Source organism: Zophobas morio, unplaced genomic scaffold, assembly GCF_036711695.1.
Source record: "Zophobas morio isolate AGI-343-1 ecotype UQ-CSIRO unplaced genomic scaffold, CSIRO_AGI_Zmor_V1 ptg000014l, whole genome shotgun sequence".
NCBI lineage: Eukaryota > Metazoa > Arthropoda > Insecta > Coleoptera > Tenebrionidae > Zophobas > Zophobas morio.
In genome coordinates, this window is record NW_026972119.1 from 23,568,523 (window position 1) to 23,592,295 (window position 23,773).

At 29.5% G+C, this 23,773-nt stretch overlaps 1 protein-coding gene across 5 annotated transcripts in view; it reads left to right on the forward strand.

The window, feature by feature from the left end:
• LOC135128674 (uncharacterized protein) overlaps positions 1–23,773 on the forward strand; it is a 94,422-nt gene that overhangs the window by 36,172 nt on the left and 34,477 nt on the right. For all 5 annotated transcript variants that reach the window (XM_064055677.1, XM_064055676.1, XM_064055681.1 and 2 more), the window contains 5 exons: positions 12,090–12,260; positions 12,336–12,504; positions 12,556–12,734; positions 19,988–20,306; positions 21,223–21,312. In XM_064055677.1, coding sequence (XP_063911747.1) covers positions 12,090–12,260; positions 12,336–12,504; positions 12,556–12,734; positions 19,988–20,306; positions 21,223–21,312 — 928 coding nt within the window. The remainder of the gene's footprint in view (positions 1–12,089; positions 12,261–12,335; positions 12,505–12,555; positions 12,735–19,987; positions 20,307–21,222; positions 21,313–23,773) is intronic.

Sequence of the window (23,773 nt, forward strand, 5' to 3'; positions counted from 1 at the left end):
CGTTATAGTTATTGGGAGGGTTATGGTGGAGGCGCCGGGAGAGCAGCAGCTGTTGGTGCGTGCTGCGTGATTCTAATTAATTAACGCAGGAATAACTAGTTATAAAACTAGGGGCCATCAACTTAATGTCGGAGCTTGTTTGGTGTCTTAAATAATACCCGGTTTGGTGGGTAGTTGATTTAGGATGCGAAGGATTATGGGAGCATTTTGTTACTTATATGTAATAATAGCACATAAAAAATATTAACGTACTTAATTCGGTGGTTATGCAACCAACATTACCAGTTTTCATTTTTCTAACCTAACTGCGAGCTATTAGAAACCTATCTCTTGTAAATTATGAAACAAAAACAAACTCGTTCATTCAGCAATAACAACCAACACAGTTTATTTGTCTACGTTATGACGGGGATAAAAACAATATTCACGTTTGACTAAACGCAGCCTTGCTTTTACACTTGGAACATTTCCAGTGACTTTTACCTCGTTTGCGGTATTGGTATCTTTCGTTCTATAAATAGTAAAATACTCGACTTGGTCGTATTTTATTTCAGGTGGGAAATCTCGTGTTGCACCATTTTATGCACTTTATTGTGTTGCTTTTATCATTTCTATCAACAAATCGGGTTTGTGGTTTCCAAACACTTTATTATTTAATGATCTTTCCATGTCTTTTGTGTAACAAGAACAATTAATCGTACTACAAATTTTTGAACACTGAACACATATTGCAGGTTGTAATTTGTAGGACAGTACAATCAAGTCATAAATTGTACTGAAACCACTTGTATCTTTCATTTTGCATTCGCAATACGTGTTTTTAACAAATATAAAAATTGTTGAGTTTATGATTTACGAGATTTTCTGGGAAGAATTGAAATATATTTTCTAAAAATCTTCAAAAAAAAAACTTGAAAATGAGTCTACAATTTTCAAAGTTTTTCCAAAAAAAAAAGGTTTAAAAGTTAAATTGTAAATAATTTTCCATTACGAATCCAGAATCGCCATTACGACATCTTGTCAAAAGTGAGTCCAAAATTTTCAAAAATTTTCCAGAAAAATGAATAAAATGGGTTCAATTGAATCATAAGAATTGTCAAATCGTAGATAATTTTCCTACAATTACGAATCCGAAATTTCTGTCATGATATCTAGTCAATTAGAAATGAAAAGCGACTTCAAAAATTTTCCAAAAAAGTGGTTAAAATGGGTTCAATCGACTGAAAATTAGTGTCAAATTGTAGGTAAATTACGAATCCGAAATCGCCATCATGACATTTATTCAAATAAACATGAAAAGTGAGTTTACAATTTCCCAAAAATTTTCCAAGAAAATAGTAAAAATGGGTTTAATCGACCGCGAATTGGTGTCAAATTATAGATAACATTCGGCTAATTACAAATCAGAAATCACCACAACGACATCTGTTCAAATAAACGCAAAAAGTGAGTTTCCAATTTTCAAAATATTTCCAAAAAAAAATGGTTAAAACCCGTTCACTCGAATGCAACTTCGTGTCAAAACGTAGAAAATCTTCCCCTAATTACTAATTCGTGATCGCCAGCACGACTTCTATTCACATAAACGTGACCAATGACTTTGTAATTTTCAAAAATTTTCCAAAAAATGTCTAAAATTGGTTCAATCGACTGAGAATTGGTGTCAAATTATAGACAATTTACCGATCATTATAAATTGGAAATCGCCGTCACGACATTTATTAATAAAGATGTGGCAAATGACTTTATTTTTTTTTAATTTCACGAAAAAAATGGGTAAAATGCGTTCAATTGACTGACAATTGTAGATAATCGTCGGCAAATTACGAACCTGAAACTACCATGATGACATCTATTCAAAAAACGTGAAAAATGTCTTCCTAATTTTCAAAATTTCTCCAAAAAATCAGCTAAAACTGATTCAGTCGACTGAAAATTGGTGTCAAATTATAGGTAAACTTTTCCTAATCAGGAAGTCGAAATCGCCAACATGACATCTGTTCAAATAAACATGAAAATTGTCTTCATAATTTGCCAAATTTTTTCAAAAAAGTGGTTAAAACTGGTTCCATCACCTAAAAATTAGTGTCAAATTGTAGATAATTTCCTCAACATGACACTTATTCAAATAAACTTAAAAAGTGACTCTAATTTTCAAAATTTTCCCAAAAAAATTAATAAAACTGATTCAATCCACTGAAAATTGGTTTCAAATTATAGATAACCTTTCCCCTAATTACGAAGTCGAAATCGCCAACATGACATGTAATCAAAAAAACATGAAAACTGTCTTTCTAATTTTCGAAATTTTTCCAAAAAATTCGCTAAAACTAGTTCAATCGACTGAAAATTAGTGTCGAATTGTAAATAATCTTCCCCTAATTTCAAATAAACATGAAAACTGACTTTCTAATTTTCAAAATTTTTTCAAAAAAATTGTTAAAACTGGTTCATTCAACTGAAAATCGATGTCAAATTGTAGAAAATCTTCGGATAATTACGAATCCGTAATCACCATCACACCATATATTCAAATAAACGTGAAAAATGACTTTCTGATTTTCAAAATTTTTCCAAGAAAATGGTTAAAACTGGTCAATCAATTGAAAATTGGTGTTAAACAGTAGAAAACCTTCTCCTAATTACGAATTCGAAATCGCCAACACGATTTCTATTCAAACAAAAGTGAAAAATTACTTTCAAATTTTCAAACATGTTTTAAAAAAATGGTTAAAACTGATTCAATCCACTGAACATTGGTGTCAAATTATAGATAATCTTCTGATAATTACGAAGTCGAAATCGCCAACACGACATCTATTTAAATAAACGTGAAAAATGGCTTTCTACTTTTCAAAATGTTTTCAAAAAATTAGTTAAAACTCGTTCAATCGACTCAAAACTGGTGTCAAAGGGTAGATAATTTTCCCCTAAATACGAATTCGAAATGGCCACCACGGCATGTATTCAAATAAACGTGAAAAATTACTTTCTAAATATAAAAATTTTTCAAAACTGGTTCACTCGATCGAAAATTAGTTTCAAATGGTAGACAATCTTCTCCTAATTACGAATTCGAAATCGCTACCACCACATCTATTGAAATAAACGTGAAAAATGACCTTTTAATTTTCAAAATTTTTTCCAAAAATATGGTCAAAACTGGTTTAATCGACTTAAGTTTGATGTCAGATTGTAGATAATCTTCTCCTAACTACGAATTCGAAATCGCCAACATCACATCTATTTAAATAAACGTAAGAAATGACTTTCTAATTTTCAAAATTTTTCCAAAAAAATTGTTAAAACTGGTTCAATCGACTATAAATTGGCGTCGAATTCTAGATAATTTTCCCCTAATTACAATTTCGAAATCGCCAACATCACATCTATTCAAATAAACGTGAAAAATAACTTTCTAATTTTCAAACTTTTTTCAAAAAAAAATTTAAAGTTGTTTCAATCAACTGAAAATTGGTGTTAAACATAGAAAATATTCTCCGAATTACGAATTCGAAATCGCCAACAGGACATCTATTCAAATGAGCGTTCAAAATGACTTTTCAATTTTCAAAATTTTTCTTAAAAAAATGGTTAAACTCGTTCAATCGACTGAAAATTGGTGTCAAAGTGTAGAAAATCTTGCCCTAATTACGAATTCGAAATCACCAACACTTCGTCTATTTAAGTATATAAACGTGAAAAACGACTTCGTAATTTTCAAAATTTAAAAAATTTGTTGGAACTGGTTCAATCGACCAAAAATTGGCGTCGAATTCTAGATAATTTTCCCCTAATTACAATTTCGAAATCTCCAACATGACATCTATTCAAATAAACGTGAAAATTCACTTTATAATTTTCAAAATTGTTAAAAAAAAATGGTTAAAACTGGTTCAATCGTCTGAAAATTTGTGTCAAATTATAGGTAATCTTCTGATAATTACGAATCCGAAATCGGCACCACGACATCTATTCAAATAAACGTGAAAAATGACTTCCTAATTTTCAAAAATTTTCCAAAAAATGGTTAAAAATGGTTCAATCGACTGAAAATTAATGTCAAAGTGCAAAAAATCGTCCCCAAATTACTAATTCAAAATCGCCAACACAATATCTATTCAAATAAACGTGACAAATGACTTTCTAATTTCCAAAATTTTTCCGAAAAATTAGTTAAAACTGGTTCAATCGACTGAAAATTGGTGTCAAATTGTAGATAATCTTCTCCTAATTACGAATTCGAAGTCGCCAACATCACATCTATTCAAATAAACCTGAAAACTGACTTTCTAATTTTCAAAATTTTTTCAAAAAAGTGGTAAAAACTGGTTCAATCCGTTGAAAACTGGTGTAAAATTGTAGAAAATCTTCTGATAATTACGAATTTGAAATCGACAACACGACATCTATTCAAAAAATGTGAAAAATGACTCTTAAATTTTCAAAATTTTTTCAAAAAATGGTAAAACTGGCTCAATCCGTTGAAAATTGGTGTCAAATTGTATAAAATCTTCTGATTATTACTAATCCGAAATCGCCACCACAACATCTATGTATTCAAATAAATATGAAAAATGACTTTCCAAATTTCAAAATTTTTCCAAAAAAAAAAGTTAAAACTGGTTCAATCGACTGAAAATTGGAGACAAATTGTAGATAACCTTCTGATAGTTCTGATGAAATAAACGTGAAAAATGACTTTCTAATTTTCAAAATTTTTTCATAAAAATGGTTAAAACTGGTTCAATCGACTGAAAATTGATAGCAAATTCTTGATAATCTTTTGATAATTACGAATTTGAAATCGCCAACACGACATGTAATCAAATAAATGTGAAAAATGACTCTTAAATTTTCAAAATTTTTCCAAAAAAATTGTTAAAGCTGGTTCAATCGACTGAAAATTGGTGTCAAATTGTAGATAGTCTTCTTCTAATTACGAATTCGAAATCGCCAACATCACATCTATTCAAATAAACGTGAAAAATGACTTTCTAATTCTCAAAATTTTTTCAAAAAAATGGTAAAAACTGGTTCAATCCGTTGAAAATTGGTGTTAAATTTTAGAAAATCTTCTGATTATTACTATTCCGAAATTGCCACCACAACATCTATGTATTCAAATAAATGTGAAAAATGACTTTCCAATTTTCAAAATTTTTCAAAAAAAAATTGTTAAAACTGGTTCAATCGACTGAAAATTTGTGTCAAATTGTAGATAATCTTCTTCTAATTACGAATTCGAAATCGTCAACATCACATCTATTCAAATACACGTGAAAAATGACTTTCTAATTTTCAAAATTAAAAAAAAGTGGTAAAAACTGGTTCAATCCGGTGAAAATTGGTGTCAAATTTTAGAAAATCTTCTGATTATTACTAATCCGAGATCGCCACCACAACATCTATGTATTCAAATAAATGTGAAAAATGACTTTCTAATTTTTAAAATTTTTCCAAAAAAAAATTGTTAAAACTGGTTCAATCGACTGAAAATTGGAGGCAAATTGTAGATAACCTTCTGATAATAATAATAATAATAATTTAATAGATCCAACGGCCATTTTAGAAAATCTTCTGATTATTACTAATCCGAGATCGCCACCACAACATCTATGTATTCAAATAAACGCGAAAAATGACTTTCTAATTTTCAAAATTTTTTCATTAAAATGGTTAAAACTGGTTCATTCGACTGAAAATTGATAGCAAATTCTAGATAATCTTTTGATAATTACGAATTTGAAATCGCCATACACGACATCTATTCAAATATATCTGAAAAATGACTTTCAAAATTTTTTCAAAAAAATGTTTAAAACTGTTTCGATCGACCGAAAATTGGTGTCAAATTGTAGACAATCTTTCCATAATTACGAATCTAAAATCGCCACTACAGCATCCCTTTAAATAAACGTGAGAACTGACGTTCTCATTTTCAAAATGTTTTCAAGGAAATGGTTCAAACTGATTCAGTAGACTGAAAATTGGTGTCAAATTGTAGATAATCTTCTGATACTTACGAATCCGAAATTCCCACCACCACATCTATTCAAATAAATGTGAAAACTGTCTTTATAATTTTCAAAATGTCTCAAAAAAAATGGTTAAACCTGGTTCAATCGACTGAAAATTGGTATCAAATTGTAGATAATTTTTCCCTAATTACGATTTTGAAATCGCCAACATGACATCTATTCAAATAAACGTGAAAAACGACTTTTTGTTTGTAAAAATGTTTCCAAAAAATTAATTAAATTGAAAATTAGTGTTAAATTGTATATAATCTTCCACTAATTACTGATCTGAAATCGCCATCACTACATCTGTTCAATTCAATAAGAAAATTTTTATCAATATTTTTAAATGGTCTCTTTTGCAACAAATAAAAGTTAACTTTATAAATAATTCTTTGGAGAAAACGAGTCTGACATCACTTTTACTTCACATTTTCAAATTATCAAGGAAAATGGGAAAACTTTTTCCAAAACGAAAGGCTCTATTCAAACAGAAAAATAATGGCCTTAATAATTTTTCACAAATTACTGATTTGAATTTTTTTTTTTTCAATTAGCGGAAAAGAATGGAGAAAAAAAATGCTACATGGGAAAACAAACAATTCTTCATCATAAATACCTTCGAAAAATGTTCCAGAAAAATGTTATAACTGTCCCTATTCAAATTACCAACGGACTAACTAAAAAAAAAATTCGTAGACTACGTAGTTATGTAGTTATTGTTGCTGTACATCTTCAAATAACCGAGAAAAATGGGAAAATAATTCTTAAGAGATTGAAAGAATTTTTTAAAATTATATTTAAGTGTCCATTTCCCTAAAATAGATAATCGTCCACTAATTACGCACCTGAAACTACCATTATGACATTTATTCAAAAAACGTGAAAAATTTTTATCTTATTTTCAAAATTTTTCCAAAAAATTAGCTAAAACTGATTCAATCGACTGAAAACTGATGTCAAATTATAGATCATCTTTACATAATCAAGAAGTCGAAATCGCCAACGTGACATCTATTCAAATAAACATGAAAATTCACTTCATAATTTGCCAAATTTTTTCAAAAAAATGGTTAAAACTGGTTCCATCACTTGAAGATTAGTGTCAACATGACACTTATTCAAATAAACGCGACTTTAATTTTGAAAATTTTCCCAAAAAATTTGTTAAAACTGATTCAATCCACTGAAAATTGGTTTCAAATTATAGATAATCTTCCATTAATTACGAAGTCGAAATCGCCAACATGACATGTAATCAAAAAACATTAAAACTGACTTTCTAATTTTGGAATTTTTTTCAAAAAAATGGCTAGGTTCAATCGCCGAAAAATTAGTGTCGAATTGTAAATAATCTTCCCCTAATTTCAAATAAACATGAAAACTTTCTTTCTAATTTTCAAAATTTTTCAAGAAAATGGTTAAATCTGGTTCCATCGACTGTCAAATTGTAGATAACTTTTCCCGTAATTACGAATTCCAAATCGCCAACATGACATTTATTCAAATAAACATGAAAACCGACTTTCTAATTTTCAAAATTTTTTCAAAAAAATGTTTAAAAATGGTTCATTCAACTGAAAATTGGTGCCAAATTGTAGCAAATCTTATCATAATTACGAATCCGTAATCGCCATCACCCGTCTATTCAAATAAACGTGAAAAATGACGTTCAGATTTTCAAAATTTTTCCAAAAAATTGTTAAAACTGGTCAATCAACTGAAAATTCGTGCTGAACAGTAGCTAATCTTCTCCTAATTACGAATTCGAAATCGGCAATACGGTATCTATTCAAACAAAAGCGAAAAATGACTTCCAATTTTCAAAATTTTTTCAAAAAAAATGGTTAAAACTGGTTCAATCCACTGGGAATTGGTGTCAAATTGTAGATAATCTTCTGGCAATTACGAAGTCGAAATCGCCAACACGACATCTATTTAAATAAACGTGAAAAATTACTTTTTACTTTTCAAAATGTTTTCAAAACATTTGTTAAATCTCGTTCAATCGACTCAAAACTGGTGTCCCCTCAATACGAATTCGAAATGGCCACCGCTGCATGTATTCAAATAAACGTGATAAATTACTTTCTAGTTATCAAAAATTTTTTAAACTGGTTCACTCGACCGAAAATTAATGTCAAATTGTAGACTTCTTCTCCTAATTACGAATTCGAAATCGCCACCACCACATCTATTGAAAGAAACGTGAAAAATGACCTTTTAATTTTCAAAATTGTTTCCAAAAATATGGTCAACACTGGTTCAATCGGCTTAAGATTGGTGTCAAAGTGTAGAAAATCTTCCCCTAATTACGAATTCGAAATCACCAACACGACATCTATTCAAATAAACGTGAAAAACGACTTCGTAATTTTCAAAATTGTTCCAAAAAAATTGTTAAAACTGGTTCGATCGACTGAAAATTGGTGTCAAATTGTAGAAAATTTTCTGATAACTACGAATCCGTAATTGCCACCACCCCATCTATTCAAACAAACGAGAAAAATTACTTTCTGATTTCCCAAATTTTTTCTAAAAAATGGTTCAAACTGGTTCAATCGATTGAAAATTATTGTCACATTGTAGATAATCTTTCCCTTAATACGAATTCGAAATCGCCAACATGACATTCTCTTCAAATCGATGTGAAAAATTAGTTTCTAATTTTCAAAATTTTTCCAAAAAAAAATGGTTAAAACTTTCAATAACTGAAAATTGATGACAAAGTATAGATAATCTTCCCCTAAGTACGAATTCGAAATCGCCATCATGACACTGTTCAAATAAACGTGAAAAATGACTTCCTAATTTTCCAAATTTTTCCAAAAAATGCTTAAAACTGGTTCAATCGACTTAGAATTAATATCAAATTGTAGATAATCTTCTGCCAATAACGAACCCGGAATCGCAATCACGATTTCCCGTCAAATAAACGTGAAAAGTGGGGAAAATTTATATTCCAATTTTCAAAATATTTCCAAAAAAATGGTTAAAACTCGTTCAATAGACTGAAAATTGATGTCAAATTGAAGAAAATCTTCTCCTAATTACGAATTCGAATTCACCGACATAACATATATTCAAATAAACGTGACAAACGCCTTTGTAATTTTCAAAATTGTCCACAAAAATTTATTAAAACCGAGTCAATCCACTGGAAATTGGTGTCAAATTGTAGATAATCTTCCCCTAATTACGAATTCAAAATCGCTAACATTACATCTAAGTATTCAAATAAACATGCAAAATGACTTTTTAATTTTCAAAATTTTCAAAAAAATTAGTTATAACTGTATCAATCGACTGACATTCTAGATAATCTTCTGATAATTATGAAGCCGAAATTTCCACCAGGACATCTCTTCAAATAAATGTGAAAAATTACTTTCTAATTTTCAAAATTGTTTCCAAAAACTTGGTTAAAACTCGTTCAATCCACAGAAGATTGGTGTCAAATTGTAGATAATCTTCTCCTAATTACGAATTTGAACTCGCCAACATCATATCTATTCAAATAAATGTGAAAAATGACTTTCTACTTTTCAAAATATTCAAAAAAAAAATAGTTAAAACTGTATTAATCGACTGAAAATTGGTTTCAAATACTAGATAATCTTCTGATAATTATGAAGCCGAAATTTCCACCACGATATCTCTTCAAATAAATGTGAAAAATTACTTTCTAATTTTCAAAATTTTTTCCAAAAACTTTGTTAAAACTCGTTCAATCCACTGGATATTGGTGTCAAATTGTAGATAATCTTCTCCTAATTACGAATTCAAAATCGCCAATATCACATCTATTCAAATAAACGTGAAAAATGACTTTTTAATTGTCAATTTTTTTTTTTTTTAATTAGTTGAAACTATCAATCGACTGAAAATTGTTATCAAATTGTAGATAATCTTGCGCTAATTACGAATATTTAGTTTCGCCAACATGGCATCTGTTCAAATAAACGTGAAAAATTACTTTCTAATTTTCAAAATTTTGTCCAAAAAACTTGGTTAAAACTCGTTCAATCCACTGAAAATTGGTGTCAAATTGTGGATAATCTCCTAATTACGAATTCAAAATCGCCAACATCACATCTATTCAAATAAACGTGAAAAATGACTTTTTAATTGTCAAAATTTTCAAAAAAATTAGTTAAAACTGTATCAATCGACTGCAAATTGGTGTCAAATTCTAGATAATCTTTTGATAATTATGAAGCCGAAATTTCCAATACGACAATTCTTCAAGTAAATGTGAAAAATGACTTTTAAATTTTCAAAAATGTTCCAAAAAATGAGTTACAACTGATTCAATCGACTGAAAATTGGTGTCAAATTGTAGATAATCTTCTCCTAATCACGAATTCGAAATTGCCGACATCACATTTATTCGTGAAAAATGACTTTCTAATTTTCAAAATTTTCAAAAAAATTAGTTAAAACTATCAATCGACTGCAAATTGGTGTCAAATTCTAGATAATCGTTTGATAATTATGAAGCCGAAATTTCTAATACGACAATTCTTCAAATAAATGTGAAAAATGACTTTTAAATTTTCAAAAATGTTCCAAAAAATTAGTTACAACTGATTCAATCGACTGAAAATTGGTGTCAAATTGTAGATAATCTTCCGCTAATTACGAATTCAGCTTCAACAACATGCCATCTGTTCAAATAAACGTGAAAAATAATTTTTTAATTTTCAAATTTTTGTCCAAAACTTAGTTAAAATTCGTTCAATCCACTGAAAATTGCTGTCAAATTGTCGATAATCTTCTCCTAATTACGAATTCGAAATTGCCAACATTACATCTATTCAAATAAACGTAAAAAATGGCTTTCTAATTTTCAAAATTTTCAAAAAAATTACTTAAAACTGTATCAATCGACTGAAAATTGGTGTCAAATTCTAGATAATCTGATAATTATGAAGCCGAAATTTCCACCACGACATCTCTTCAAATAAACGTGAAAAATGACTTTTAAATTTTCAAAATTTTTCCAAAAAATTAGTTCCAACTGATTCAATCGACTGAAAATTGGTGTCACATTGTAGATAATCTCCGCTAATTACGAATTCAGCTTCGCCAACATGCCATCTGTTAAATAAATATGAAAAATTATTTTCTAATTTTCAAAATTTTTTCCAAAAACTTAGTTAAAACTCGTTCAATCCACTGAAAATTGGTGCCAAATTGTCGATAATCTTCTCCTAATTACGAATTCGAAATCGCCAACATCACATCTATTCGTGAAAAATAACTTTCTAATTTTCAAAATTTTCAAAAAAATTAGTTAAAACTATATCAATCGACCGAAAATTGGTGTCAAATTCTAGATAATCTTCTGATAATTATGAAGCCGAAATTTCCACCACGACATCTCTTCAAATAAATGTGAAAAATAACTTTTTAATTTTAAAATTTTTCCAAAAATTTGTTAAAATGGTTTCAATCGACTGAGAATTGGTGTCTGAAATTGCAAATAATCTTCCACTAATTACGAATCTGAAATCGCCATCACGACATCTATGCAATTCAATAATAAAATTTTTAACAAAATTTTTAAACGGTCTCTTTCGCAATGAATTAATTTCCAAATTACCATAGAAAATGGGAAAACACTTTCCAAAACAAAAGGCATTTGAGCTGTATGGAAAAATGAAAAAAACTAAAAAAACTGCTACATAGGCAAACAATTCTTCGTCATAAATACTTTCGAAAAACGTTCCAGAAAACGGTCCCCATTCAACTTAGCAACGGACTAACTAAAAAAAAAAAATTCGAACTTTTTTTAGAAATTATTTTTAATTGTCCATTTTTGTAAAAAAATATTAAAACTGACATTTTGAGGGAGAAAAATGAAAATTTGCATGTATACTCGGTCCGTTTCATTTGTACCTCATAAAATTTTATGGTTAATAAATTGGTTGTGGATGAAATGTATTAACGAAATCGAATCCCGACTCCACTCCAATTCTATACAGTGCCTCATTACCAAAAAAAGCTCATAAAAGCTCAGTTAATATAATTAATAATAAATATTTTAAATATTTATTTCTTTTCCAGATTTATTTCGGGATATGGATAACCGTCTGCGTGACAGCTTCGTGGGTGGGGGCCACCCACTGCATCAAATACCTATACCTACGACGACCCATAGTGGACATGGACGATGATCCAGTACTAGTACCGCACGACACCACCGGACTTAACATGACCGCTCTCCAAAAACAGTATGTACGTATTTGATAATTCTGAGACACCCTGTAGACCATTTCCCGGATTATAAAAACCAAATCGTTCTTGTTCCAGGCCGCATCATATCAAGCCCCCTTTTTTACCACATGGTTCGTCACCAACTGGACCATGCTCTTTTTCCCCCTCTATTTTCTATGCCGCCTCAGCACCGAGCGGTGCAAGTCCGTCTCCGACATCTTCTCCGAGAGCATCCGCGGCTACCGGGACAAGGGTTTCACCGCAGGTGCGTCCCCACAACACCGCCGCCGCCCTGCCCCCAACTTTCTTCTTTCAGGGAGGTTCATGACCAGGTGCAGCCTGTTCTGCATCCTGTTCGTCGGAACCAACTACATGTACATCATGTCGCTGAGGATCCTTCTGGCCACGGACGTAATGGCCCTTTTCGCCACGAACGTGTCCTTTGTGTACCTCCTCTCGTGGGTCATTCTGCACGAGCAGTTCGTGGGGATCCGGGTGAGTGGATGGAGCTTTTGTTACGGACAATGAATTGGCTAAATTTTACGGCTTCCGGTTCCGCGAATTCCGGATTAAAAAGACCAAGTTCTGGAGTTGCGTTGCCGCTTTCTGTTCTGCGATTAAAAATGATTGCGTTGTAATTTACGTACCTAAACAATAACAACCTAATCTTAGCTCGGAGCGGGCCTGCTTGTCGGCGTACTTGGGGGTTTGCGGAATGGGGTGAAGTCACGCGACGAGTTTTTGCGAGGGGGTTGCGCAAATGTAGTCTTTATTCAATTTAATTCTGGCTTTTATTTAAAGCGGAAGGTGTGTGTAATGAAGGAGCTTAAAATAACTCGTTATGAAAGTTCTTTGTGTAACCGCATCGGTAAACAAACAAGTGAAAAAAAAAATTGGTGGAGCAAGTTTTTTCTAATTATGTATACACGTTTTGTTTACATTTTCTGACAAGAGTTTTGGTGTATCATGGCCAACTAAGATCTCAACATTTATGTCGAATTTCTTATCGTTAACAGTTGATGGTACATGTTTTCTTGAATCCAGAAATCGAAAATTCAAAAAAGTTTAAAAATCGGAAAATTCGAAAAATTGAAAAATTGAAATTCCGAAGAACTGAAAAATCTAAGATTTTAAAAATTGAGAAACTAAAATATGGAAAAAAAATCTGAAAAATCAAAACATTGAAAAATCGAAAATTTAAAAATAAAAAAATTGAAACACGGAATTATCAAAATCGACAAATCGAAGGATCCAGCAACTGAAACACCAAACAATCGAAAAATTCAAATATTGAAAAATGAAAAATCGAAAAATCGAAATATTAAAAATTTCAAAATTCGAAAAATTGAAAAGTAGAAACTTCGAAGAACTGCAAAATCGAAAAATCTAAGATTTTAAAAATTGAAAAACTAAAATATCGAAAAAAAATTGAAAAACTGAAAAATCGAAAACTTGAAAATTCCAAAAATCGAAATGGCAAAAAAGTTTAAATACCTAAGATTTTAAAAATTGAAAAATTAAAATATCGAAAAAAAAATTGAAAAATCGAAAAACTGAAAAATCGAAAATTTAAAAATAAAAAAATTGAGTCACGGAGAAATCGAAAGATCGAACAATCAAAGCATCAAAAAATCGAAAAATTGAAAAATCCAGAATTCGAAAAATCGAAAAAGTTTAAAAATCGAAAAATTGAAAAATTAAAATTTAAAATTCGAAAAATTGAAAAATAGAAATTCCGAAGAACCGCAAAATCGAACAATCGAGAAATCGATACTTCGAGAAATCGAGAAATCGAAAAATCTAAGATTTTAAAAATTGAAAAACTAAAATATCAAGAAAAAATTGAAAAATCAAAAAACTGAAAAATCGAAAATTTAAGAATCAAAGGATCGAGCAACTGAAACACCAAACAATCGAAAAATTCAAATATCGAAAAATGAAAAATCCAAAAATCGGAAAGTCGAAAAATTTCGAAAATCGAAAAATTGGAAGATTAAAAATTTCAAAATTCGAAAAATTGAAAAGTAGAAACTTCGAGGAACTGCAAAATCGAAAAATCTAAGGCTTTAAAAATTGAAAAACTAAAATATCGACAAAAAATTTGGAAAAATCGAAAAACTGAAGCATCGAAAATTTAAAAATAAAAATTGAAACACGAAAAAATCGAAATCTGAAAAATCGAATGATCGAGCAACTGAAACACGAAACAATCGAAAAATTCAAATTTCGAAAAATGAAAAATTCAAAAATCGCAAAGTTGTAAAATTTTGAAAATTGAAAAATTGAAAGATTAAAATTTTCAAAATTCGAAAAATTGAAAAACAGAAATTTCGAAGAACTGCAAAATCGAAAAATCTAAGATTTTAAAAATTGAAAAACTAAAATACCGACAAAAAATTTGGAAAAATCGAAAAACTGAAAAATCAAAGATTTTTAAAATAAAAAAATTTAGACACGGAAAACGGGAAATCCGAAAAATTGAAGAATCGAGCATTCGATACATCAAAAAATCGAAAAATTGAAAAATTGAAAAATCCAAAAATCGAAAAGTCAAAAAATTTTAAAAACCTAGGATTTAAAAAATTGAAAAACTAATATATCGAAAAAAATTGAAAAATCGAAAAACTCAAAAATCGAAAATTTAAAACTAAAAAAATTGAGACACGGAAAAATCGAAATTCGAAAAATCGAAATTCGAAAAATCGAAATATCGAACAATCGAAACATCAAAAAATCGGAAAATTGAAAAATCCATAAATAAAAAAATCGAAAAAGTTTAAAAATCGAAAAATTGAAAAATTAAAAATTCAAAAATTCGAAAAATTGAAAATAGAAATTCCGAAGAACTGCAAAATCGAAAAATCGGGAAATCGATTCATCGAGAAATCGAGAAATCGTAAAATCTAAGATTGTAAAAATTGAAAAACCAAAATATCAAAAAAAAATTGAAAAACTGAAAAATCGAAAATTTTAAAATCGAAGGATCGAGCAATTGAAACACCAAACAATCGAAAAATTCAAATATCGAAAAATGAAAAATCCAAAAATCGGAAAGTCGAAAAATTTTGAAAATCGAAAAATTGGAAGATTGAAATTTTCAAAATTCGAAAAATTGAAAAGTAGAAACTTCGAGGAACAGCAAAATCGAAAAATCTAAGGCTTTAAAAATTGAAAAACTAAAATATCGACAAAAAATTTGGAAAAATCGAAAAACTGAACCATCGAAAATTTAAAAATAAAAAAATTGAAACACGAAAAAATCGAAATCTGAAAAATCGAATGATCGAGCAACTGAAACACCAAACAATCGAAAAATTCAAATGTCGAAAAATGAAAAATCCAGAAATCGGAAAGTCGAAAAATTTTGAAAATCGAAAAATTGGAAGATTAAAATTTTCAAAATTCGAAAAATTGAAAAGTAGAAACTTCGAAGAACTGCAAAATCGAAAAATCTAAGATTTTAAAAATTGAAAAACTAAAATATCGATAAAAATTTGGAAAAATCGAAAAACTGAAAACTCGAAAATTTAAAAATAAAAAAACTGAGACACGGAAAACGGGAAATACGAAAAACTGAAAGATCGAGCAATCGAAAATTCCAAAAATCGAAAAGGCAAAAAAGTTTAAAAACCTATAAGATTTTAAAAATTGAAAAATTTAAATATCGAAAAAAACTTGAAAAAATCGAAAAACTGAAAATTCGAAAATTTAAAAATCAAAAAATTGAGCCCGAGAAAAATCGAAATCCGAAAAATCGAAAGATCGAGCATCGAAACATCAAAAAATCGAAAGATTGCAAAATCCAGAAATCGAAACGTCAAAAAAGTTTAAAAATCGCAAAACTGAAAAATCGAGAAATCGAGAAATCGAAAAATCTAAGATTGTAAAACTTGAAAAACTAAAATATCGAAAAAAAATGAAAGAAAAAACTGAAAAATCGAAAATTTAAAAATCGAGGGATCGAGCAATTGAAAAATTCAAATATCGAAAAATGAAAAATCCAAAAATAGGTAAGCCGAAAAATTTTGAAAATCGAAAAATTGAAAGATTAAAAATTTCAAAATTCGAAAAATTGAAAAGTAGAAAACAACTGCAAAATCGAAAAATCTAATACATATTTTAAAAATTGAAAAACTAAAATATCGACAAAAAATTTTGAAAAATCGAAAAACTGAAAAATCGAAAATTTAAAAATAAAAAAATTGAGACACTGAGAACGGAAAATCCGAAAAATCGAAATGTCAAAAAAGTTTAAAAATCGCAAAACGGAAAACGGAAAATCCGAAAAATTAAAATGTCAAAAAAGTTTAAAAATCGCAAAATTGAAAAATTAAAAATTCACAAATTCGAAAAATTGAAAAATAGAAACTTCGAAATACTGAAAAATCGAAAAATCGGGAAAGCGATATATCGGGAAATCGAGAAATGGAAAAATCTAAGATTTTAAAAATTGAAAAACTAAAATATCGACAAAAAATTTTGAAAAATCGAAACACTGAAAAATCGAAAAATTAATATTAAAAAAATTGGAATGCGGAAATATCGAAATCCGAAAAATCGAACGATCAAGCAATTGAAACACCAAAAAATCGAAAAATTCAAATATCGAAAAAATTTGAAAAATCGAGGAACTGAAAAATCGAAAATTTAAAAATAAAAAAATTGTAACGCGGAAAAATCGAAATCCGAAAAGTCGAAACATCAAAATATTGAAAAATTGAAAATCCAGGAATCGAAAAGTCAAAAAAGTTTAAAAATCGTAAAATTGAAAAATTAAGAATTTAAAAATAAAAAAATTTAAAAATAAAAATTTCGAAAAACTCCAAAATCGAGAAATCGATAAATCAATAAATCGGGAAATCGAGAAACAGAAAAATCTAAGATTTTAAAAATTGAAAAATCAAAATATCGAAAAAAAATTGAAAAATCGAAAAACTGAATAATCGAAATTTAAAATTAAAAAAATTGGAACGCGGAGAAATCGAAATCCGAAAAATGGAAATATCAAAAAATCGAAAAATTAAAAGATCGAAAAAATGAATCCAGAAATTGAAAAGTGAAAAAGTTTAAAAATCGCAAAATTGAAAAAAAAAATAAAGTTAGAAATTCGAAAAATTGAAAATTTGAAATTTCGAAGAACTGCAAAATCGAAGAATCGAAAATGATAGATAAATCTAAGATTTTAAAAATTGATAAAATTAAAATATCGAAAAAAATAGAAAAAACTAAAAACTGAAAAATCGAAAATTTAAAAATTAAAAAATTGAAATACTGAAACATCGCAGTCCGAAAAATCAAAAGATCGGGCAATTGAAACACCAAAAAATTGAAAAATTCGAAAATCGAAAAATAAAAAATCCAAAAATCGGAAAGTCGAAACTTTTTAAATTGGAAAAATTGAAAAGTAGAAATTTCGAAGAACTGCAAAATCGAAAAATCGATAATTCGATAAATCGGCAATCAAAAAGTCAAAAAGTCGAAAAACTGAAAAATCGAGCAATGGAAAACTTCCAAAGCTAAAATGACGAAAAATTGGAAAATTGGATAAAATTGAAAATCGGAACATCGAAAGTGGAAATATCGAAAAATTTGAAAACTGAAACATCGAGACATCACAAGATCGAGAAATCGAGAAATCGAAAAATCGAGAAACCAAAAAACCGAAAAATAGACAAATTGAAAAATTCAAAAATTGAAATATTAAAAGATTTTTAACAAAAAAATATTCGATAAATCGAAAAAACGAGCAATCGAAAAACCAAAACTGAAAAATTGAAAATTGGAAAAACCACGAATCCAAATATTGAAAAATCCCAAAATTGACATCGAAAAATTGAAAAATCGAAGAACAATTGAAGAATCGAAAAAAACTGAAAAGTCGAAAAAATGAAAAATTGAAGGATTGAAAAAATGAAAAATGTAAAAATCCAAAAGTCCAAATATCAAAGAATCAAAATATTGAAAAAAATCCCAAAACTGAAACAAACTAAAAAATCGGGAAATCGAAAAAGCCAAGAATGGAAATAGTGAAAAATCCCAAAAGCGAAATATCGAAAAAGTGAAAAATCGAAAAAGAATTGAAGAACGAAAAAAATTTAAAAATCGAGGAATCTAAACATCAAAACACTCGAAAAAATAAAAAAAATACGATTTAAAATTTACAAATTAAAAAACTGAAAAATCGAAAAATATAAAATTTGAAATATCTAAGAATTGAAATATTGAAAAATCCTAGAACTGACATCGAAAAATTGAAAAATCGAAAAACAATTGAAAAATGGGAAAGAAACTGAAAAGTCAAAAAATCGAAAAATTGAAGAATTGAAAAACTGAAAAATCAAAATATTGAAAAATCAAACAACTGAAAATCCTAAAATTGAAACTTCGAAAAATTGAAAAACCAAAACATTAGGTAACGAAACGTCAAAAAATCGAGAACTTCAACATCGAAAATTCGAGACATCAAAAAATCGAGAAATCGAAATTTCCCAAAATCGAAAAATCGAAAACTGAAAAATCCAGAAATTTAAAATTCAAAAAACTAAAGAATGTAAGAATGAAGAATTGTAAAAATCAGAAAATTGAAAAACCGAAAAATCTAAAATTGAGAAGTCGAAAAATCGAAAGTATCGAGAAATCGTAACATCAAAAAATTGAAAAATAGAAACATTGCAGAACGGAAGAATCGAAAGGTTAAAAAAACCCAAAAGCGAATATCGAAAAATTGAAAAGTCGAAGAAAAATTGAAGAATCAAAAAATTGAAAAATTCAGAGATCTAAAGATCAAAAAAATCGGAAAAATAAAAAAAAACGATCTAAAATTTACAAATTAAAAAACTGAAAAATCGAAAAAACAAAAAGTCGAAAAATCTAGGAATTGAAATATTGAAAAATCCCAAAATTGATATCAAAAATTGGAGAATCGAAATACAATGGAAGAATCGAAATCCAAAAATTGAAAATTATAAAAATCGAAAAATCGAAAAATAAAAAAATTGAACAATCGAAAACTTGAAGGGTTGAAAAACTGAAAAATCGAGAAGTCGAGAAATCGAAAAGTCAAAAAACCAAAATCTCGATTAATCGAGGCATTGAGAAATCGAAAAATCGAAAAGTCGAAATGTCAAAGAATCAAAATATGTATTGAAAAATCCCAAAACTCAAAGATCGGTAAATTGAGAAATGGAAAAACTTGAAAATCATAAACTTGAATAATTGAAAAACTAAAAAATCGGAAAATCGGGAAGTCGGAAAGTCGAAAAGTAAAAAAAACCAAAAACTCGATTAATCGGGAAATTACAGAAATTGAAAAATTGAAAAAATCGAGAAATCGAAAAGATGAAAAATAAAAAATTTGAAAAATTGAGAAATGGAAAAATTGTCGATATATAAAATTGTATATATAAATATCTACAATTTTATTTTTTTTTTTCTCAAATTCTCGATGCCTAGATTAAAAATTTAACACGAATTCATAAACCACAATTTCCGGACTATGTCACTTTTATAAATTTTAATTAATCTTAAAACGTTTGCAAGATTTCAAAATTAAATTGTAAAAGGTCGTTATACAATACAACCGTACGGTATAAAAATATAACCATTAGACTAAAACTACAGCCTCCTCCCTCCGCCATTTAGAATTCTGCCAGCAACACCGACATTTTATCATCTTCTTGACAAATGTTCGCTCTTTTTCTTCTCCCAGAGGTGCCATCCACAACCCCATTATATCGTATTTCTTGCAGATAATGGCTGTGATTATTTGCGATACAGGAGTAGCCCTCCTAGCTTACATGGATGGAATCACCGGAAGCCCCACTTTAGGCGGCGTCGTGCTGGCAACATCTTCGGCAGCAGCGTCGGCGGTTTACAAAGTCCTGTTCAAGAAAGTGATCGGCGACGCCACCTTCGGACAAGTATCTTTCTTCTTCTCCCTCATAGGAATGGTCAACGCCGCATTACTCTGGCCGCTGAGCTTGGGGTTGTTTCTAACGGGGGTGGAAAGCATGCACTGGGACAAACTACCCTGGCCTGCGTTGCTCACCGCCAGCTCTCTTTTTCTAGGTAAGCGAGTCAATTTAGTTTTATTTATGAAATTAAATTTAAATGAGATTCAGACTCAAGTTTTTATTCGTCAAAAATTCACCATTTAAGTAAAAAACTGGGTCTTAGGCGAAGCGTTCGCTCATTTTAAACAGCGAAAAGCCCCTTCCAGCCATCCTTTCTGCTTTCCTCCAGCGGAAGACGTAATACTGGCGTGAAAGGGAAGTTGCGTTAAGGGGTGAACAGGGAATGCAAGCACTCAGTAAAAATTATGCTGGAAGTACTGTTCTGGGCTAATAACGAAAGACTGAACGATTTTTTTTGCTTTGTGCGTTCGTTTTATGAAACATGGCTCAATTTATAATGCAAGAATTCGGCGAATGTAGGAAATTGCGGAATAAATTTGAAGAAAGAATAGCAACCGAGGGAGCCGTAGTCGACCTTTGAGATGACGGCTCTAATAATCATTTATCATCCGAGTCGTGGCTTTTCGCTAGCGCTTTGTTCCTTCTCTTTAAGAGTCCTGTATGTTTTCGGCTCGTTTATGGGCTTTCCTGCCATTTAGCGAAGATATGCAAATAATGGAAATGCGTATACTTTGATGTTGGCTGTTGGGGGAAATTTGCTGGATGCTTAGTCAACAGGAACATTAATACTTGTTAGGTGGATTATTTTCAACGGAGTAGAAAATTTTCACGACTGCAGCATACATACTTTATTCATGTATAGTCGAAGCATGTTTGCTTTGAGTGCTTTGACAATGCGACTATACTTAATGAACTTTTAAATAAAATATCGCAATTTCGTTTCATACCCCGCTTTCTCGCACAAGTAATTTGGGTTGAATTAGGTTTTAATTAAATCTTTGTGATGTTCTATGGAACGGCCAAGGCTTTGTTTCGTTTATTTTTTAGTAGTGTATTTTTTTTTATTTCAGTTGCCAATTTATTGACCAACTTTGGTATTGCCCTCACCTACGACTTGTTCATCACGTTGGGGTTGATAACGTCAGTTCCTGTATCCGCGGGTAAGAAATTAGTAATTATTTAACGGTATTGTGTTAGTGATAATTGGCTAATAATAATTATTTTGTGTGTTTTGTGCTCTCAAGGAACTCATTAATATCTCACAACTCATATATGCTCACAGTTTCATATTTTCTAAGTTTTTTTTTAACCAGGACTTACATTTATTTGACAAATATACCTACATATTTTTACTAATTACTTCAGAAACAATAACGATCACCGAAAATCATTTGAATTACCTACTTCAAAGACAAGACATCACGGCTTTTGGAAAATCTGTCATTGTACTTTTTATAAGAATCCATTATTAGAGATGAATTATTGGTTGCCTAGTTAGCACAGAAAAAAGGTTACGAAAGTTAGGTTATGATGACTCTTGCGATTTTCCTTCTTGACTCTTTAATCTTTCTACACCATTAAGATAATCGGGAAAAGAATATTCTTGAAGAACAACAACTTCCACTCTGAGGTCCAAATGTTGTTATCTATTTTTGTCTTCTCGAATTTCATTATAAATTTTGAATCTTCCAAAATTTTCCCCAAAAAAAATCTAATGTCGACCTGCCTTAAATTAATGAAATTTCTCAAAATGAGGTTGCTTTGGAAATTTTGAAACTTCTATATTTTTGAAAATTGTATTTATTGACCGCAGTTTCTATGTTTCTTCTTTATTAAATGGAATTCTTCTAACAATATCAGAAACCAGAACCAAGGAGTTTCCGAGATTCTTTCAAATAATTTCAAAAACAAAACAACAACAAAAGATCTCTAGGATTCTTTCAAAATACTTGAAAAAATAAAAAAGCGGTTCCCAAGATTCTTTCAAATTACTTCTAAAACGAAATAAGGGATCCCTAAGATTCTTTTAAAAACTACTTCAAAAACCAGAGACAAGGTTCCCGAGATTCTTTCAAGCTAATTCAAAACCGAAACAAAAGGGGTTTCGAGATTCTTTCAAAACTACTTGAAAAACCAGACACAAGGGGTTCCCGAGATTCTTTCAAATTGCTTCAAAAACCATAGACAAATATTCCCCAAGGTTTTTTCATACTACTTCAAAAAGAAAAGACAAGGAGTTTCCGAGATTCTTTCAAAATTTTTTCAAAAACCAAACACAAAGGGTTCCCGAGATTCCTTCAAATTAGTTCTAAAACAAAATAAAGATCCTTAGGATTCTTTCAAGCTAATACTTCAAAAACCAGAGACAAAGTTTACCTGAGATTCTTTCAAACTGCTTCAAAAACCACACACAAGGGGCTCCTGAGATTCTGTTTACCCGGGATTCTTTCAAACTACTTGAAAACCCACACATAAGGGCTTCCTGAGATTCTTTCAAACTACAAACAAATCCAGAAAATCTAAACAAATCCAAAAAATTTAATCGAATCCAAAATATTCCAAAAATCTAAAGAAAATCAAAAATTAAAAAAAAAAATCCAAAAAAAAAAGGGAAAACCTAGAAAATCCAGAAGATCCGGAATATCTGGAAAATCCAGAAAATCCAAAAATTCGGGAAATTCTGAAAATCCAGAAAATTTGGAATTTCAGAAAATCAGAAAAATCTGGAAAATGTGGAAAATTCAGAAGATTCAGAAAATCTGGAAAATCTGGCACATCAGAAAATCTGGAAAATGGAAAATTCAGAAGATTCAGAAAATCTGGAAAATCCAGAAAGTCCAAAAATTCAGGAAATTCAGAAAATGCAGAAAATTTGGAAATTCATAAAATCTGAAAAATCTGGAAAATGTGGAAAATTCACAAGACCCAGAAAACCAGAAAATTTGGAAAATCTAATGAATCTAGAAAATCCAGAAAATCTGGAAAATTTGAAAATCCATAACATCCAAACAAATCCAAAAAATTTAATCAAACCCAAAATATTCCAAAAACCAAAAAAAATTTAAATTCCAAAAAAAACAAAAAATCCAAAAAAAAATCAAAAAACCGAAAGAATCGAAAAAATTTTAATAAATTCGAGAAATCCAAAAAATCCAAAAAATCGAAAAACCACAAAAAATTCAGAAAATCTGAAAAATTTGGAAAATCCAGAAAATCTGGAAACCAGAATATCTGAAAAATACAGAAAATCTGAAAAATCTGAAAAACCCAGAAAATTCTGAAAATCCAGATAATCCTGGAATCCATAAAATCTAGGAATCCAGCATATTCAGAAAATCTAGAAAACCCAGAAAATCTGGAAAATCCAGAAAACCTGGAAAATACAGAAAATCTGGAAAATCCAGAAAACTTTAAAAATCAGAAAGTCTGGAAAATGAGGAAAATTCAGAAGATCCAGAAAATCCTGAAAATCTGGATAATCTACAGGATCTGGAAAATCCACAGAATCTGGAAAATCCCCAAAATCGGGCGTATTTGAAAAATATAGAAAACTCAGAAAATCTGGACAATTTGGAAAATTCATGAAATTCAGAAAATCCAGAAAATTTGGAAATTCAGAAA